This window comes from Serinus canaria, chromosome 8 (genome assembly GCF_022539315.1).
Source record: "Serinus canaria isolate serCan28SL12 chromosome 8, serCan2020, whole genome shotgun sequence".
NCBI classification, from domain to species: Eukaryota; Metazoa; Chordata; class Aves; order Passeriformes; family Fringillidae; genus Serinus; species Serinus canaria.
This window is the reverse complement of record NC_066322.1, coordinates 21,872,642-21,893,407: the sequence shown is the minus strand read 5'-3', so window position 1 is coordinate 21,893,407 and position 20,766 is coordinate 21,872,642. Positions and strand designations below refer to the sequence as shown.

The following is a 20,766-nucleotide window of genomic DNA, read 5'->3' as shown; positions in this document are numbered from 1 at the left end:
CAGTTTATGAAAGTCAGTTTCCTTTATGAGCTGAAAGAATAGTAAAAGAATTGCTTTAAGCCTTATAACCACAGACACAAGGTTAATATCATTTCAATGTGTCTCTTAGACCTGAAAAAATAAGGAAATCAAAATAAGTACTCCATTACATGGCATGAAACCAAAGGCTGCCAGAACCTGTCCTCTGCTTGTTTTTTACATAATCTTCAGTTCTTCAGTAGCACAGCCTAATTGCAAAAGCTTTTGTCAATATTTCTAATTATAATGAGCTTTAACAAAATATTACAAAGATCTACTGGAAAGCAACAAATTTCCCTTTACATTTTTCTTTTATGTATCTGCTAATTGTAATTCATTCAGCAGAATAAAGAATTGTTATAACTGTTTCTTCATAAACATTAAAGAGTGCATTTGCATGTGTGCATATACAATGCATCTCTGCATTTAAAGTAAACACAGGTGTCTGTTCATGATAAAGAAACCATGAGGTGGTTGTATGGACTCTCAACTCAAAGACCAGGTCCAAGCTCTTTGCAATTTGCTAAATCCTCAAGGCTGTCAAGCAACACTTTTGTCCTTTTCCATCAAAGGCTAATTTTGGAAGCACGTTTGTTAATAATCCTATTAATTGATTTGGACAGCACTAGCAAACAGATTTATTTGTAGATAAACACTGGATGCTGTAGGCTTTACACCTTTATCCAGTATAACATAGTGGACAAAGAATTGTATAGGGAATCCTAGAATTCTGTAGGTTGGAAAATTGCCAAATCTACCACCAAACCACATACCAAACACCACATCTACCTGTCTTTTAAATCCTTCCAGGGATGGTGAATCCACCTGGGAAGCCTTTTTCTAGTTTTTCCATGAAGAAACTTTCCATAATATCGAATCTAAACCTCCAGTGGTGCAACTTGAGGCCATTTCCTCTTGTCCCATGATGCACTGCCCCAGAGAGAGCCTGGCACGCACTTGCTAGCTTCTCTTTTCAGGTGGTTGTAAAGAGCTGAAAGGTCACCCCTGAGCCTCCTGTTCTCCAGGATAAACACCCCCAGCTCTCCCAGCTGCTCCTGACCAGGCCTGTGCTCCAGACCCTTCTCCAGCTCTGTCACCCTTCTCTGGACCTTCTCCAGCATCTCAATGCCCTTCCTGGAGTGTGGCCCAAACCAAACACAGAGTTCAAGGTGCTGCCTTGCCAGAGCCGAGTACAGGGGGACAATCCCTTCCCTGGTCCTGCTGGCCACACTATTCCTGATCCAGGCCAGGGTGCCCTTGGCCTTCTTGGCCACCTGTGCCCAGCTGGCTCTTGGTCAGCCACTGTCAGCCAGCACTCCCAAGTCCTTTTCCACCAGGCAGCTTTCCAGCCACTCTGCCCCAGCCTGGAATGCTGCATGGGGCTCTTGTGACACAAAGGCAGTACCCAGTACTTGGCTTTTTTGGTTTGTTTGGCATTTGTTTGTATGACAGCTAAATCCAGTATCACTTCAGGTCAAAGGATCTTCTGACCTTGTCCTGTTAACAAATCCTGCAAAATTATTTAGTCTTTGCTACCACAGTAGAACTAGTCTATGTACAGAAAATTAATCCAGCACACAAATGTCCATCAACATCTACTAGTTGGGCAACTGTTTTTTTTTTTAAGACAGTACAGAAATGCATTATCTGAAGCACTGAGTTTTTAAGTGGCTGAATTTGACAGAGGAGATCTGTAATATATTACTCATCCTAATTCAGACTGGCAAACTAATACATACACTAGTAAGTACCTTACACACTCATGTGTACCCTAATGTGTTAAGATACACACTAATATGTACCTTAACAACAGGAAAAAAATCAAAATTAAGGTCCATTATCAGAAAAACCTCACCACCATACCTTTATTCATAAAATTATTTATGAGCAGTCTGTACATTTCATAATTAATTAGCTGCCTTATGAAAACCTCTAAAGGTTATCAATGAAGCCCCTTCACAGTACAGAAAGTAGAGGAAAATCAGCCTTTAATGTTCAATTTTAATGTATTTGGAAACCTAAATTAATTTCAGTTCTTAAACTATGAAACCACTACTGCTTTCTTTTTATTTTTCTTTAATTGTAGCCACTGTCCCTGCATTCCTCAAGTTACCATTAGTAACTGTTAGATAAACAAACATGTAAGACAAACACAGGACAACATCCAAAAACACAAGGATTTCTCTAAATATTTCTTCCATAATAATAAGAAACAATAAAAATAGAGACAATATTAATTGATCTATATTCCCTGATGGAGAATACAGGGGTCTTTCTTTAAAAGTATAGCCCCTGTCTGTCACAGAAGCAAGAGACCAAGATCCTTCATGGCTAATTAAAAACATACATAGCATTTTCTCTTAATCCAAATGAGCCACAAGGCAGGAGCTCAGTCTTTTATTCAAAGTCACACACAACCCTTGTTGCCGTAAGTAGACTTCCACCTCACTGGTGCTTCCACTACAGCTCTGATAAAACTTTTACATTCATGAGTCAAAGGTTAAACAAAGGAGAGGAAATGTTTTCTGTCAAATAGTCAGGTAACCACTAACAGTCCTGAACTATCAGCAGGAATCTAACTTCTAGTAATCAAATAAAACTAAGGAAACTGCCTTTCCGTAGCTAAATGTCTAATGTCTAGGGGCTACTTTTCTGTCTGGAAAATTGACACAAAATGTGTAAAATTGAAACATTCTGCTTCTAAGGGATTTGCCTAAAGGAAGAGTGAAAAAGTTTCAAGCGAGGTCTGAACTGAAGAACTACAAAGCTTTACCACATAAAGCTGTCTTCCTTATTAGAGCATTTCATTTGGAAACATAGGTGACAATTTTACAGTCATAAAATTAACGAAATCTAAGCCTGAGCATTTTAATGATGTATTTTGTGTTCCTCTGCATACCTAAAGTCAACTTCAGAGTCCATCAAGAGTTTCAAATTATTTGTACTTAAACCATTCAGGTAATTCAAAATCAATTTCATGTAAACCCAGATTATTTCCACTGCAGGCAGCAGCGACACTTAGAAACAAAACCCAGAAGAATTAGGTCCACTATTATTCAAAAGCAGACATTCAAGTTTCTACTGCATCACTTCAGACCTCAGCTTCCAAAACTATTACCCAAAAATAGGAAAAGTAAAACTAGGAGAAAAGATCCAGTAGAGGATATGAGCCCAACAAGGTATTTTACAATGTGCCTTTTGTGTATTCCTTGTCTTACAGGGCTGCATTAGCTCAACACTTGTGGAGAGGGAGGAGGTGACACAGCAGGATTCACATCGAGAGCTTCACGAAGCAGCCATGCAGCTTAATGAAAAGCACTGAATTAAATGAAACCTGCCAAGGAATCACACAGCATTTCTGGAGAATAATCCAAGAGTTATTTTCTCATCTTACTATAGTGTAGCACTTGAAATTTGGCAACTGGAGTCAAGCTCTGCACATTCATTCTAGACAATACAATATCACCAGTTTTTTAAAAAAAAATGCATGAGAAAGCTACCTTGGGAAATTTTAATTTCACTTTATAAACATAGAGTATTTGAACAATATATTCTGATTTGGAAGAAAATCCTATTTACACAATTCATATACATGTGTATACAAAATGCAAAAAAAACTCCATAAAACTTATAGAGGAATTTTGTATGTACAAATGTATTTTCTGTTCCACACTATCCAGTTTAAAGGACCACGTGGCTGCAAATTCAGAGATAATTTCCTTTAATTAGTGTTTCAGATGGAGAACGAATTATCGAGCAAAGTCCCATAACCCACAATGACTTTAATCTTACACCCAGCCTTGAGTTGCTGGTGTAAAGCTGAGGACAAGCAGCTTTTACTTCAGCTTCCAGTTAAGAATCCCATTCAGCAGTTGAAATTCTATCTCTTTAGAAGCCCTGGCAGAGGTTAACACATGGCTTGGTACTATCCACAAAGGACAGGTACAAGGGAAAAGCTGTGGCCTGTTGCCCACTCATCAACCTACTCAAACTTCTACAGTATCTCCTTCCAATCAATTTGACTGACTTGTCTTTAGAGATTTTTAGTTACATTTCAGTTATTTATGACAATTCAACTAGGTTTTCTGCATTTAACTATCTCTGTCTTTGTCAAAGCCTCAGTCAGTAATCTTATCCTGTCTGAGGGGATACATCCATGTGCACAGAAGAAGGCAGTGTGACATGGCATTCCTGTACATCTGCATCTGTGGGTTTATATAAAAGTCCCTGGCTGTAGTGCACACACCTGTGATGAACAAGAAGTCTGAACTGCCCATACATCAGCCATCATGTGTATACACACAGCAAATATCATTTAATGTGGTTCTGACATATGGACAAAAGAGAGGTTGAACATGCACACACATTCTTTATATATAAAGACAGCATTCTTTTTTTTATTATTCTTTTGGTTAATTTAAGAACAATAAGCACGTGCAAAGGAGAGACAGATAAAATGCCCAAAGAAATCTGCTTAGTGAGTCTTCTTTCACTTGGTCACTTCTAATGAATCTTGGGATTCAGAGAAAAAAACAGACTGGCTACTAGAACACATCAGATGGAAATAGTGATGCATTCCTTCAGTCTTAGCTAAACACAACACACACACACTCTGGAGATAAGCAGAGTACCCAGCCATGAGAACAGTGCTATGAAGCCAGTGCTGTTATGCATTCAGCTGAGCATTGTAAATTTGAAATTGTCACAATAAAAGCAATAAAGGCAACGCTTTGGACACGGTTCAGTGAAAAATTATTGCTTGCCACTTTTCATTTTCCTACTTATTTCTACCAAATAACAGACCATTGACTAATCTTTGGGGAAATGCTAAAAGAGATATCCAGTTTACACCAGCTGATAATTTATATCCTTTGCTTTGCAGCACTCCATGCAGTACTTAAATGCACTTGGGTATGCATAACTGATTAAATGTTGTAACAGCCACACAAACAATGCAAAAAATTTTGTTTCTAGCTTGATGAGGGAAGAATAGATTAACTCAGAGAAAAGCACTAAAAGCATACACATACATTTTCACTCTGAGCTTTAATAAGTTGTATTTAAAAAAAGGTATCACAGAGAAAATGGTTAAATATTACACATTCCAACAGCCTAAGACTTAAATCCTTCTGAAGTATTACTAAAGGCATATTTCAAAGATCCCAGAAAGCAAATTAATTTCCAGAATAAAATAGTTCCCTTTTGCTACTTTCATTATATGGTACGTTTCTGGGGTTTTTTTGCAATATTTAGAGCAAACATTTCTTTTTAAATTACTTGCCATAAACATTCAGCATACTGGCTCTCAACGTTAGTTTGGGCATCTGTTTAAAAGTTCATTAAAATCTTGATGTGCTCTTTCCAGTAATTTTAAGCACTACTCTACAAGTCTCTATATTGGCTGGTCTTTTTTTCCTCAGTGTTCATTTTCTGATAGACCCTTTACAAGCTGATGTTGGGTTTTCCTCCCTAATTCACATGGTCTATCCTAGTGACACTCTCCACAACTACCTGATTTCCATGCTGCCCAAAAACCTGAGAACTTGCTTTTCTCCATTTTCATCCTACCCTACTCTCCAAAGTTCTCTTTCCCATTTGCTGCCAATGCATTGGGCTCCTCCTCTCCTATTTTTGTCCATATTCTCACTTGAAAAGCAATTTAAATTCAATTTTGTTCTTCCTTTTTGCTGCTGAACTGGATATTCCCATTTCCTCTACTGGGCTTGCAGGCTGCTAGGTTCTTAATTGAGGCTGCAAATTTGTCTTTTAATGAGATCACTCTGCCTTTAATTTAATTTAAATCGTTTTAGGGCAGCTAAACAAACTGGGGTTTTTTGTTACCAAAATAATTAAGAGAGAAGAAAGAAAAAGCAGAGAGAGAAAGTATTTCTTTGGGGTCACTCTCCCCAACATCGGTATCTCCTCTGCAACAAAAGAGCATGCTCTTGTGAACTCTCTGGATCTAATGTTTCTTATCCTAGATATAGTCTAGGCAAATAACTTGGAACAGACACCCAAAAATCTCCTTTCCAAGGACAGGAATACAGAATAATGCACTTTATTGTTGAATTGACAGAGTGCTTGTCAAAGATCTGATTAGAAAGTAAAAATATCCACATAACAGTCCAAGCCTCTAAGGCTGCAATGTATTGTTCTCTGCATTGAAGCAGAGATTTCATGTTATTTAAATAAAATTATTTAGTTCACAGAAGAATACCATCATATGGGCCTTGAGGCCACTTTTTATGCGAAAGCAATGGTAACGCTGCCATAGAAAAGCAATACCCTGATAGCAAAGTTAAACACACTAGCAGAGAATTTGTAAAAGATAATTTTTTTTCTTGTATTTTTCATATTCACTCATGGACTCAATTTTTATTGTGCCACCTTACCTTAGGATACAGAGGCAGACCTTGCCTCCTGACGTCAAACGGCAGAATCCAAACCTCTGCTTACTTTCAATGTCAGTGAGCACAAAGGTGAAATGCTGTCCTACTTGGTTTTGGGACACCCTGAAAAAACAGATACAGAGCATAAAACCATTAAATCACATAAAGCATGAGCATTTAAGTCATTGGTCTCAAGTATTTTCATGCTCAATACTCACTATAATTCTCAATACAATTCAATTGTCTGCTGTTCTTTTCCGGTTCTTACACAAATTTCTACAGCAGAACACCTAAGGAACCTGCTAGTAATGATTAACACCTGCCATTTCTAGTTCCATCATAGGTGACCACACTGAAAATTAATTCCCAGAGAAGCTAAAAATCATCACAGAGTCTCTGACTGGTAGACTGGGGTCTGTGATGATTTTTAGCTTCTCTGGGAATATTTTAATTTATCCCCTGCAATATGGGGCAGGGGGGTTGTTGAGGTTTTGCTGATTGGTTTGGGTTTTTTTAAATCTCCAGCAAAATAAAACATAGAAAATCTCCCCCCTAGGGAAAAAAGAAAGTAGAAGTTGATCAAAGGGCAAGAGAAGCTACATAGGACACAGGGATTTTTTACTGTTTAAGACGTGTGTGACAAAGGTTTAAAGATTAGCTAAGTAGTACCACTACCCAGCCTGTACAGTCTCCCACTCTTTTCAGTTTAGTTTAGCCCCTCTTGAACATAAAGTGACTGAGATGAACCAAAAGCCTGTACTGAGCATACAACATTAGAAGATACACTTAGTCCCATATAATCACCCATTAATTACTGGACTTTTTTTCATAAGGAAATTAATCTCAAATCCTTAAAATAAGCACTTTCCTCAGCTGCCTTCAGCAGCCTGGAACAATGTAGTGCTCTCTTTAACCACTGTAAATACTCAATGGCTTGTGCTCAGTCCCTCCCTGCTCAGGTTTTGGGAGCTGAGACACTGCAAACTGAGCTGACACCACAGAGCCATCAATAACCAGGCCCTACTGCTCCCCTGCCACCCCTGTGGTTTCCTCTGCCACCTCTCTGCACTTTGCTCCTTCCTGCAGAGAGCAGACTGCCATGGAATGTGCTGTGTTGTTTCAGCACCCCTGTGCACCCTGGGGCTCCCACAGAAACCCAGCAGCAGCTGCTCTGCTGGAGCACTGGAAATGCTCCAAGCAGTCACCTCGGCTGCCTCTGTTCCCACCCTCTCTGCTCAGCCATGTCCCACTCTGAGCCCTGGAGCTTCCAGCAGCCAGGCCTGGCTTCTCCTCACACCATGGAACACCTGGCAGGGTTAGGCTGGAGGCTCTGTGCATAACCATATTAACCCAAATTGTATTTAATGTACTGTGTACACCTATGTCAGGCAAAATGTCTGTACAGGGGGCCACTTTAAAAATGAGATATAAATTCTGATATTTTTTATTAAAAATAGCCTAGCCAAGTTATGAGTTCAGTGGGAAGCATTTCTGATGCCACCTCACCATCTCCAAATCCCAATCCTCCCTTTGCTTTTTTAAGAGAGGCAATTCCATGTTTGACAGTCAGCATAAAAGTGGCCTGGCTTGAAAACTGCTTCCCACACAGTTTATAAAGAGATGTGAGCAGCAAGTCCCAGATTTTTAATCTGAGAAACACTCCAAGGCCAAAACTGAATTTCCACAAGAACCCAAAAGTTTGCATTTGGCCCTGTTTGCTTCAAAAGAACAGCTAACAGGAGACAGTGACCGACCATCCATCTGGACTACATTTTCTGTTCAGTTTAAAATACTGAATTAATTCTGGGTTTCTAATTTGAGAGCTCCACTTAAGATGTGGGGGCAGCAAGGATGCCTGCTTTTCTACTCCTCTTCAGCAGAATTAAAACTGACTATATGTAAGCCTTACCACGAAAAACAAATGATAATTGGGGATTTCAATCCATAGATGACCTCCATGTATAAACCGTGTATAAAACATCAAATGTTCCACAAGTGCTAGCACTACAGTTTTAACACATATGTAGCATATGCATTCATGCAGAAAAACACTGGCCAGGTGACTTGGGGTTTGTGCCTCTCTGTTTCACTGCAGCACATTCAGCTTGTTCAGAAATCAAGTCTCCCCTCCAGCAACAGGCAGCAGCTCCTGGCCCTGCTACCTGGACCACAGCAGTGATGCCTCTCAAGTTTCCTTAGCATGAAAACCAGCACAGATAAAATGAAATTATCACATACCAGAATTCCCTCAACAAAATTTTATCCAAACTTTTTATTGGAGCACAAGATAAAGCAGGCCAGCTGCAAAACCTTTCTGCAGAATGCTGGTCTAGTCAGCTGTTTGAAGGGAACACGACCTGCTCCCTTGAAGGGAAAGCAGGCACAAATCGTTCCCAACCAGTGCTGACATTCTCCTCACTCTTTCCTCTGCCTTGCTTTTGACTTACTTTCAACTCTTGCCCTGCATGCTTACTTTTAATGTTAGTTCAATAATAATAAATCACTAATAATGAAGAATGTGTGTAAATACTTATTAACCCTGCAGACTACAATGGGCTCTTTCAAGGTTAGTACAGTTCACTATAGAAATAAAAATAGGTTTTAAAATATTCTTTGTACCTACACAATGCAGAAAAGGCTCTTTAGTACCCATGAAGTAGGTAAAGAGTAATTTTAAAGATTTTTGTTTACACTACAGCCATTGCTCAGGCCTTATTTTAAGGGAGCCTTGAGAGAGTTGATTAAGGCAGGAACTGAATCTCTCCTTCAAACAAAAAAACAGCATATCTAATCACTAAATCTATCCTTTGCTCTCCACAAAAACTGCTCTTCTTCCAAATTATTTTGTTTAGGACAGTGCAGATATTTGAAACTATTTTTTCTTCAAATTTTAGAAAGCTTTGGAGAGTTGCAAAAAATTTAAAACCTTATACATGGGAAGAGATATTTCTATTTTCTTTTAAAAGTAAGTCTAAATGTTATTGCTACTTATAAAGTAGCATGTACATGTCCTTGACCAGTGTAAATAATATACACAGTTCTGACTGAAGCTTTGGTGGCTGCTACTTAAACCTGAAAGTTTCACATGTATTACAACTCCCAAACTGATTGGGAAAACAAACCCATCAGTCAGCAGTCAGTCACCCTAATTTCCCAAATCAAAGAAGAGAAAAGAAACTGTTTCAGGCAGGAATTTGAAAACCAGATGTTAAAGTGATGGTACAAGCTGATGGAGAGACTGGGGAGACAGTAACACAAGGCTGGGCATTCTCCTTCAGCCAACTGCTATCCCCAAACCTAAGCTTCAAGGACTATTTACTTCACTTCCATGCCCATTCCAGGATCCACAAGTGCACAGCTCAGGTTCCCTGTGTGGAGGGCTCCTCTCTTCCAACCAAGCTGTCTGACTTGAGCTCTGCCTCCCAATTCAGGGAAAAAAAAAAAAAAAAAAGGAACAGGAGGAAAACTGTAAAACTGTAGAAGATATGAAAATGGACAATGTCACCACCAAATAAGAAAATTGCCACAAATAAAAAGCACAGTTAGCTTATTAATGGGGTTATGTTTTCATAACAACAGAAGCATTAAAAGAAACCACAGCTACTGAGTAAAGAGTCTCACTGGGAGTATTTCAGATGCAACAGAAGCCTGTCTAGAAGCTGTCTCAGGGCCCTGGCCATCAAACCTGGCCAAGGGTCTGTGGGAACACAGGGCAGCCCCCTCAGCATTCCAGGTTTCTTCTCAGACAGGTGCACTTCTGCACACACACGGAAACCAAACAACCCCTGTGTGAAATCAACAGTTCCACTCCTCACAGCACACCCTGCAGCCTGTCCTTGCAGTTGTCTCTCACACACACATTCACTATCACACAAACATGTGCTGGAATACACACGATGCAAAGAACTCAGTTGTGTGTAACTGCTGCTATATTTCTGAGTTTGCAATCCTCCCTGCAAACTGACTGCAGGGCCTGAAGGGTACAGGAAATGCTACAGTTTATTTATCTTCACCCATACAGCTTGAAATACTTTCTTCATTATTTACTTTTAATTCTCAACTATTGACTCTGAAGGCAAATTTTTTGTGTAAGATATCTTATAACTGCCTTTCAAAAGATCTGCAAATCCAATAATTTCAAGACATTGTTTTGCACTTCTCTTGATCATAGCTGTGTTTCTGCACAGACTTTTACCACAAATATCAACAGAAACAGCATCAGCCAGGAACAGGAGAGTGACACTGATGTCATTCCTGCTATCATTACTCACTCACCCTAAAACATTAGGAGTTAAATAACCTGCATAGTAATTCCCATACTGGAGTGACATTCTGCTGCTAAGCAGAAATCCTCTACAGCAGCAGCACCACTGATTATCCTCCAAAATCCAACACTTCCCAGTGATTGGGTGAGCACCATGGGGAAATTCATGCAGTACACATCACTGTCTCCATGCTGATCCTACAGGCAGTTCCCAAAAGAGTACCTAAAAGAGACTTGTGGGCTTCACATTCAGCAGGAGAAAGGCATCCTGAAAGGGAAAAGACTGAGGAATGAAAGGAGCAAGGGAAGTACTTATGGTGGAGAGAAATGGCAGAGGCTCAAAGCACAGATAAAAATAAGGGGGCAAGCAGTGACAGAGCACAACTTCAGACTGAACCTGAAATGGCTCCAAAGAGAACAAGAGAAGTTGCATCCTCACCAGTCATCACCCAGTTACATAACTGATGGATGTGGAGATTGGGGTATGCACTCTGCAAAGTTACACCTGAGCTCTGGGTTGAGAGGGAAAACACAAAAGACTGGAGAAAGAAGAGAAGCAAACCACGCAGGATTTGCACAGAGGATTCAAGTAACAAAAGAGAACAAAATGCTTTTGTCTGAAGCATTAATATTACTTTAGCAAACATTGAAAGGAAATTAAAATCTCTGTCCTCAAATGTTAAATCCTCCTAGACCATACAAAAAGAAACAGAGTATCAAAGAAGGGTCTTTCTTTGTAAATACATACATGCAAACTGCTAGAATATTATATATCTGTGCCATTATTAAATAGAAAATAATTTATTCACAAAAAGGTACTTGGAGCAAATGTTCAAGAACTTCTATGATTTAATTAATTTCTTAATCCCTTTAAAATAAAAGGTAAGCCATAACTAGAAGCAACAATTTACATGCTTGTTTTCAATTAAAAAATATTTAGTCATGGTCAAAGAATTTTCTGCACCATTGTGCCTCTTTTGGCTTGACTTTCAGTTTCAATTTAATGGGAGTTTCCTCTAGATTTTTAATTGCCATTCACAGTATGCACTTTTGATAATTAGTGTGAGTACTGTACAGTTATTTATAACATCTGCATAAGGTATGCCCAGAGAGATGATGCAAGCAGCATCAAACAGTGAGAACTGAGAACTAAATCTGGATCTCTATGATCATTGCAGGACAGTGGATAAAAGAAAATACAATAGATGACCTAATTTCTTTTCTTTTTCAATTTCTTAAGCAATTAATATAGGTGACTTGAAAGAAAATGGGTGACAGTGATCTTACTATTGGTGCTTTAACTTTCCTTTCTCCATAATTTGAAGAACGCAGATTTTCTACTTTATTTAGCTAGATAAGAGAATTAACACTCCATTATCTATAACTCTGCTGTGTAGTAGAAATCCAGAAGCAATCTATAGAACAGTCACATTTTTTGTTTTAAATATCTTGGTATCTTTTAAGTATCAGAATCAGTTGAAGTTACTGCTTTTGCACTAGTAATTTCCAGCTCTCAACAGGCTCAGACAATGCTTGAAGTATTTTATACACATAAATATACGTATTCTACATATATGTATATAAATATACACATATTACAGGTTGAGAAACTATGCTCTCTGCAGTACAATACGCTCAATGAACGAAATAGATATTTTCTATTTCAGTTCAAATGTTTCTGTACAGAAATTGTAATTGAAAATGCCTGTAAAATACTTAGAAGTATTAGGTGTACCATCTATCGTGATCCTAGGAAAAAAAAAAAACAATATATATATATATATATATACACACACACACATTCATCAGGGACCGAAAAGCACATTTATGGCTAGACAAACACTAAAATGATTGTAACATCTTAAATCTCCAGTGGAAAAAAGCCCTATAAAAAGGAACTTTAGCAGTGTTTTTCTCAATCCTTTTCTTTATCACTCCAAATGTCAAAATAAAAATCATTAAACTGAGAAACAGAAGACAACTAGTTATGTTTAAAACAATTGGTAAGGTGTGTCTACACTGTAGAAAACATTTGAGCTGAGTATAAAATGGCAAACACATTGTGCAGCCAGTAAGTTGTTCACACAAACAACTCGCCAGCGAAGGTCCCCACTTTCCTGAATGAGCTTCCAGCATATCTGTCCTTTGCTTCACAATGGATCTGCCCCTCCTCATCCATGCTGTTCCACTCCCATGATCCCACGTTGCCTTTGGTTCTCCCTGCAATCCCTCTGAACTCGGCTCCAGCTCCGCAGGCAGCTGCGAGTGCAGCGCCCGTTCTAAAGACGCCAGGGCACTGCCTGAGCAGGCTGCAGGCCAGACTGAGCAGCCTCTTTCCTCCCAGCAGAACCCCAGCCTCCAGGAGCCCCCACTCCTGGCCAGCTGACAAGTTTTGTGAAATATGTAGAAATTTTTCACTTTTGAGAACACTGCTTTACATTCAAGCATGAGGCCAACAGTCAAAAAGCATCTCTGGGGAGAGGCACAGGGGGGTTAACAAACAAACAACAAACTTCCTTTCACTTTTTTGTTCCCTTTTCCTTTATTTTTTACCCCTACATACAATCAGCTAAAATACATACTTAGCTATGCTAGAAATCCAAGTATTCCCACAGTTTATTAAGTTCATTCTCCTCATACCAGCAGCTAAGTGCCTTCTGAATGGTTCAAGAGAAATAGTTACAGTAAGACAACTTATTTGAAAATAATTACTCACTGCCACTGATTATCTTCTTGCCACTGGATGGCAGCAACAGAACCTCACCTTTTCCCGTTATTTTCAAATTTTATTTCCATTATTCATCTTCATTAACAATTTTAAACAGAAGTCTGTACATATCTTAAACACATTAAAGACTTTAATGCTTTAAAGCCAACCACTGACAACAATATTACTTAAGTCATTAAAACAGCTTAAAGGACAGTGCTCTTAACCAGTTCAAAACCCAAACAACTTAATTAAATTCAGCTATAAAAGACTAAATAAGCCTAGTTTCCTTCAGGGAAGTTGTGTTTATAAAGATCTTTATTTTGCCAGTCTGTTTTGCTGCAAAGACACTCTTCTTTCCTCTTTCCACACACCAGCTTTTCCTCTGCTGACAGCAGCTTCTTGCATCTGATAGATGCTTCTCATCTCCAACTCACCATCTACAACTGATGCTCAGGCTGTTTTGAAACTGGCTCAGCCTGCACATTACCTGGGTGTATCTTTCATTAATTATGCAAATCAAGCTTTTAATTCAATCTTTGCCAATTCGGACAATACGGGTTTTCCAAACTGAGTGAGTTCAATCTATTAAATAAATTACTATTAATCATTTTGACAAGACCAAATAAATATTTTCATTAATAAAAACATTTTATATGAACAATTTAAATGACTGGCAGCATTATATGAAAACCAGACTATAAATGATACCAGAAAGGTAAGCACTAATTAATTATAAATAATGGTCTGGATTCTTCTCTGAGAAAAATCAATTGCATATTCAGCTACTTCCATGTAATTAAAGTCTTAATTTCTTTGAACTCATACAACACATTTTCTGTACTCAGTGAGTTTTTATATCCTGGTGCACCATAACATTTTTAATGAAGCTGCTTAAAGGAAACCGTGTTATATCCTTATACTAACACAGATGGTGCTCACAATTACAGTGTACAAAACTGGGAGCTGGAATGTAGCTCTACCTGGACAGAGATATTCCTAAAATTCTGTAAGGATTACATTTCGCTGTGATAGTTTCCTACTAGTGACTTCATACTTACTTGAACAAAGGGCACGTTTTCTCATCTGCAGGTGCAAGCTTAGGGAATACATTAAATTTGCCTTTTCTTTAAATCCTTTCTTGTAATTATGCTAAAATAATTTTCTACTAAATATTTTTAAATAAATGATAACTGTAGCACATACCTTTCAACATCAAAAGGAAAGCAGAACTTTGGAACGCTGTTCAGCACTTCCTGAAAATACAAGCAAAAGAAATGAAGTTAGGGGTTTTTTGAAAAGGCTTTTGAAAGGTTTGCTTTTGACAAAAATGGCCAAAAATACTCATAACAAATAAGTTCAAGGAATATATGATTAGAAAAAATACAGCACACGTTCCTGGACTGAAATAATTGATTATTAAAAAGGAATTAGGTTTGTGCTTTGGCAGATTGCAAAGACAATGCCATAGAAGCCCCAGGAGGGAAAGGCCTGGCCTGAAGGGTATTAACACCCTTCACATCCCCGCTGGGATTCCCTTCAACAAGGCCATATGGATTTTACAAGAAGCACCACACCATATGGGTAAGCCACGTCTGCTGCTACTTGTACCACAGACTAGCCACAGGGACTTCTGACAGATCCTGGCTCAAAAATACAAATGTTGTTTCAATTAAAATGCAGGCAGAGAAAAGGGAATGAAGTTGGCAGCAGAATGAATTACAGAGAGGTATAACAACTCTATACATGTTCCGTAGTCAAATGCTGAAAGTGATGGAAATCACCTACTGGTCCAAAGCAGAAATTTATGTCATTAACCCTTTGGGTCTCACAAGCAAGCTTTGCTATCAATAAAGGAAAGGAGTGGGAGGGGGGGGAGCAAAATCCACCAGATCTACATTCATACCACAGTATGAAAGGATAATGTCTCTCTTTCGTGTAGAATTTTATTTAAGAAGCTGTTTAGTGGCAAATAAAATGTGTTAATTAAAATATAAAAATGCTCTCAAACTAGTCAATGTTTTTCCTTAAAAAAAAAAAAAAGTGAATTACCAGATCATTTAGCAGAAAATATTAAACAACGACTTTACAAGATCCTAGAAAATAGGTTTTATTTCCTTGCTCCCAACTGGGAAAACAAACCCCCTGTGAAATGCTTCAGCAAGAAGAGACAGTTGACATACATGCAGCTGGTCAAAGCTGCAGAATTCTTTTTTTGTAGCAACCCAACAGACCTGTATTTCTGTATACAAGAGCTGGCCTGAAAGGTTTGTTTTCAGAAAAGAGCAAATTGTTTACAAATTTCCAGGGCTGCACATGAGGGTTTAAGAAGCTGATTTAAGGTGTAAGCACTGCAGCTTGAATAGCCTGTTTACTGCATCTTGGACAGTCAACTCCCATTAGGGGAAATTGTATATTTAAATTCCTCCACACTACAATGACTACTTACTTCAAACACTCACCAGGCTCAGTGGATAGTATAAAATATCAAGAGCCCACACAAGTTAATCAGCAAGAGAGGAACAGTTCAGGAAAAAGACACCTGTGACTACAACATGCATATGTTAGCTGCAATATTTTAAGGGTATTTGATGTGCCTCAGTAAATCTTCATGTGATACTAAATCAGGCAGTCAATGTTTGTAGAATTTCCAAGTCATAAAAGAGATTTCAAGAAATCTTTATCACTTTTACTTGGTTAGCACAATGCGTGAAAGTCACAGATGTGTTTTGGGAAAGGTTATGAACTCCATTAAAAACAACAGCAGTACACAGAATACTCTTCAAAAGGAATTGCTCAAGCACCATCCTACCTGCTCTGAGTGCCCTCTGCAGAAGAGTGAGAAGCAAAATATACACAGGGCAGGTAAGCATTTGATTTCTGCAGTCAGGAACAAGCACACACAATGCTAGTAGTAACAATAAAAACTAACAAAAAAGAGCAAGCATAACAGGCTAATCAAAACTTCTAACTCAGAAATTTCCTAAACATTTACAAATAGTCTCTCACTTCAGGCTCATAAAGCTTGTTTTTCCTGTTCCAAAGAATTAGTATGTTATTCTTTTTCTAAATCTGCATCTATTCTCACACTATAGGAAGTAATCTTTCTCCTCACTAACAAGGATTTTAATTGCTGCCTGGTGAGCTTAGCACTGACTCAGAATTGGGTATGGAAATGTATTCATTTATGTTCCCCATTGTATCCTCTCAGAATAAATTATCACGAGAGGAAAAGAAAACAAAAACAAAAAAACCGAAGGTATTAGCTCAATATTTTGACTGAACAACCTGAAAATTACGGGTGTGTTTTGCAGCGCTGCCCGGGCCGAGCGACAGGCCAGGGCTCCCCCGACGCCGCCCGGCCCTCCCCAGGCAGCCACGCGCGCTCAACTTCTGCGGAGCAGCCTCCGCTCGCTTCCCAACTGGCAGCAGCATCCCTCGGGGGACAAGTCTTTAAACCTCCGCACTCTTTAAAATTCAACCAGCCAGCAGGTCTATAGACTGGTGTATAAACAGTATAGACACACACACACAAAAAAAAAAAGAAAGAAAAAAAAAAAATCCTCTCTCAGCTTATGTCAGTGACAAAGCTGCTCAGCAGTTGACTGCTTCTCCCCTGACAGCGTAAGCCGGGTTTACACAGATCAATAGATGGAAGTCCTACCTAGCTCCTGCCAGGGCTCCGTTTTCTCCCTTAATTACAGGTGCTAGTCAGAATTTTCAAATGGAAAAAAAGATGCCCCCAAGATGCTCCTAGATGAATTTAAAATGCAAATGATATTATACAGACATTCACGTTTGTTTACATATTTGTGTACAATTACAACTGGTACTCACAGCTGTCTCTCTATTGGATAAAACTGAAGCTCTGTCTCCTAACGGGTCTTCATTTTCAAGGCTCCCTAACCAGCCAGGACTTCCTCCTGAGTCAATATTTACACTCTCAGAAAAAGAATAACATTATTTGTTGCCTTTTATATCCACAACCTGATAAAATTATATATTTATTTCTGAAGGCAAAAGGTTGTGCAGGTCTTCAAAAAGCAAAATAGTTCGATTCACATGTTCCAGGATTATTTCCTCCTCTGGCTCTCACAGTATTCACGCTTTCAGAAATGGTCCTTGTGTCATAAACAAGGTGTATGGGGGGGGGAAGATGATAATGATGTAAAAGAAAAAAAATTTAAACCCACACAAGTAAAGTTATCTATTTGCTTTCAAACACTGACTAAACATCTGCAGGTACATACAAAATTGTGTTTAATGGCTAAGTTGAAGGATAACTATCTCATTCCTTATACAAACTCCAAGAAGGAAATCATAAAAATAGAAACGTGAACTGTGACATGCTGCTTCTCTTGAAAAAAGCTTAAACAAAGACAGAAATGGTATTTACAAAAATATTTCCCTGATACAGCACAGCAGCAGAACCCTGCACTCTCACAGACTCATGGTGCAATGGTTTATTAATTCACTCTCATCAGCTGCACTGTCCAACTCCAGCCTGAATTGGTCATGCTCACTGGCTCTACAATGGGAGGATATTACAGAAGCCTGAAAGGTAAGAATTATTTAGTGTTCCTTGCTCGTTTTGGTACCCACTCAGCTAATTCTGTGTATCAGCATTTTATAAAGCAATGTTAACAGTGGTAGAAAATGCTTCTGAATTCATACATGCCAGCTTTGTGGGAAAAAAGGTCCTGATAACTTCACAGTCTGGAAAGAAACATGCTCAGTTATTAACTGACCAGTTAAGGCAGTTTTGCCTTCGGCCATTTCAGATTTTCCTCTAGGTCTAAAGACAAATTATGAAGAATTCCCTGAAACTGTTTTACATAAAAATTAATATCTAATAGCAATTACTAATTGCCTTGCTATTCATATCCAGAGGGCAGTCCCACAAAAGTCCTGTGCACATCTCAGTATTTCATTTGCAGTGTGACACCACAGGATGGGTGTAACACAACTGTGTGACGTGGGAGTCTCAGTGCTGTGTGATGGCAAAACACAGAGCCCTAGACGTGCCCTCTAAGCTCCACCTGCTGCAACACTTCTATTCACAGAAGATAGATATGAAAATTTGTGCAATCACACCTCCCTAAAATAGAGCTGATCTTTCCAGCTAACAATTTTCAGACTAACTTGCAGATAGTGCTGTGGTTTTTGACAGTTCTTTCTATGTCAATACAGCTGCCACGTAACACTTCATACATCCCTGACAAACATGCAAAGAGGAAGGAGATTCTGGACCACGTAGCAGAAGTTGCCACTAATGAATTCAAGCAAGATTAAAATTCCACTAAACTGAGCTACATGTATATCTCTACAACTGAAGATTGTTTTGACCCACAGAACAAATTCTACTCCACTGCTGAGAACAATTTTTGATCCTCATTTAGTTGGCTAACACATAAACCACAACTGGAAAGGCCCTACAGCCTAATGACTGACAATCAGAGGAATTGGGTTGCTCCTAACACTTAAGCACAGAGCCCTTTAGAATACTTGCTCTCTAAAAGGTGCTTGGATCATGCAAAAGCTTCTTCAGAGAAATATCCATTGTGTAAAATGATTAAGAAGCTGAATACCTGCAAAGGAGGATGAGACCACTTACAGAATTTCTGCTAGATTTAATTTCTCTTGTTCCAGCTTCCACCTGGCCACCATTCAGTTCCATGCCTCAGGAGAAGATGCCAGACAGGCAGCTGAAGATTTTTAGTAGCTTCATCTGGGAACTTTGTGCTCTACACAGCAACAAGGGCACAGACAGATGAGGCAGCAGGACAGGAAGACTTTAGACAACAAGGTAATGGGATAAGCTTGAGATCTTAGAAAAGCAAAATCACATCAATAAGTAACTCTTGTAGAGGTGGCAGTGGAGACCCCAAGGTCAGCTGTACCTGTGACTGAACTTGGAGGTGATTGTTTTAGCATCACTTAGAACCAACAGCATGTTAAATACACACAAAAAGGAATGAAAAAAACCTTAAGGACTGCAAGAGTGAAGGACCAGGGTGTGGTGCACTTCAGCTGGAGATAGGCTACAGAATGTTCTTGCCCTGTGTAGAGCAGGCTAAGGCTGCTGTCCCAGGCAGCACACTTTTCACTGCTCTCACAGCAGCTTTCAAAGGCACTTCACAAGAAGGAAAGCCAATCCTGCATGATTAATCTCACTGTCCTACAAGACTGAGGCATAAGACTTTCTAAACTATCACAGAGCAAGTTTTAAAATTCAGATATTTTACTTAACTATAAATTCTTGGAGTCTCTACTTGCCTAGTTGTTCCTGAATCTCATAACCAGACAAAAATAAAGCCTATTTCAGACAGTTGTGTCCAGCACAGCATACTGTCAATTAAAATAACAAGCTCAGTACAAATAGCAGAATAAAACCAACATGAGGTTCAGCACAAGTTAATTTTCCTGCTTAAAGAAAAAATCTTCAAATTTCCTGGAACTCATAATAAAAACATAAAAATTGACAATGCTCTCCTTTCCCCTTCTAAGGGGAAAGAAAGTTCCCTTTAGAATAAGTTTAGATTCAAATGTTACTATCTACCTCTACTATTGGCAAGGCAAACAAAAACAATATAAATACTACTTCACCACACATCTCTAGCATGCATGTAATATTAGTATTCCACATAGCAAAAAACAGTTTTCCCACAGTTCCCTGGCTCATGTCAGGGAGATCATCATTCCCCAGGCAGTATAAGAGAGTTGGGAAAAACAGGAAATATGTCTTTCCATCTCCACTCTTAAGATTACTATGCGAGCAATATTTAACTTTTAAGGTGGTAGAGTATTTACTACCTTTAAAAAAATGAATTACATTTTGCAGGGAAAAAAAAAAAGGAAAAAAAAGGGCACCACTGTATGACACACAACTTTCTTTCACCGTGCAGCTGGGGAAAAGTGGCTTTTTATTAATAAATACTTTCCATGTCTCTTAACAGTATCTGGGAACTCAACAGAGAAGTTCTCTTAACTAGAATCACAGAAGGCATCATTTTCTAAATCTAAATCTCTGAAGATCAGGTTAAAATCCCCAAGTCATCCAGCACAGCTAAGGAGACAGCAATATTTGTTTCACTCAAGACCTTTTCATATCTCCCCCTGCTTATAACAGCAGTTAAGATGCAACTCTGGCAGCAGTGCTGAGAACCCCAGCACATCCTGTTCAGATGCTCTTTCACCACATGTGAAAAAATAATTACTGTCAAATCACAAATTGAAAAACTGGTTCATAATTATTTGTTTTACCTTTTGTTTTTTCATTTCACCTTTGAATATTCTGACAGCAAGGGACAGAACTGAGCCTATTTGCAATAAAACCAACTCTACCTAGTCAATCTATTGCTTTAAAGTGAAGATTGCAGTCTCAGAAA

The 20,766-nt window shown here is 38.7% G+C and overlaps 1 protein-coding gene across 2 annotated transcripts in view; it reads right to left on the bottom strand.

Moving 5' to 3' along the window:
* DENND1B (DENN domain containing 1B) overlaps positions 1-20,766 on the bottom strand; it is a 150,787-nt gene that overhangs the window by 81,777 nt on the left and 48,244 nt on the right. For both annotated transcript variants that reach the window (XM_018912069.3, XM_018912071.3), the window contains exons 4-5: positions 14,585-14,634; positions 6,411-6,530 (exon numbers count right to left, since the gene is read on the bottom strand). In XM_018912069.3, coding sequence (XP_018767614.1) covers positions 6,411-6,530; positions 14,585-14,634 — 170 coding nt within the window. The remainder of the gene's footprint in view (positions 1-6,410; positions 6,531-14,584; positions 14,635-20,766) is intronic.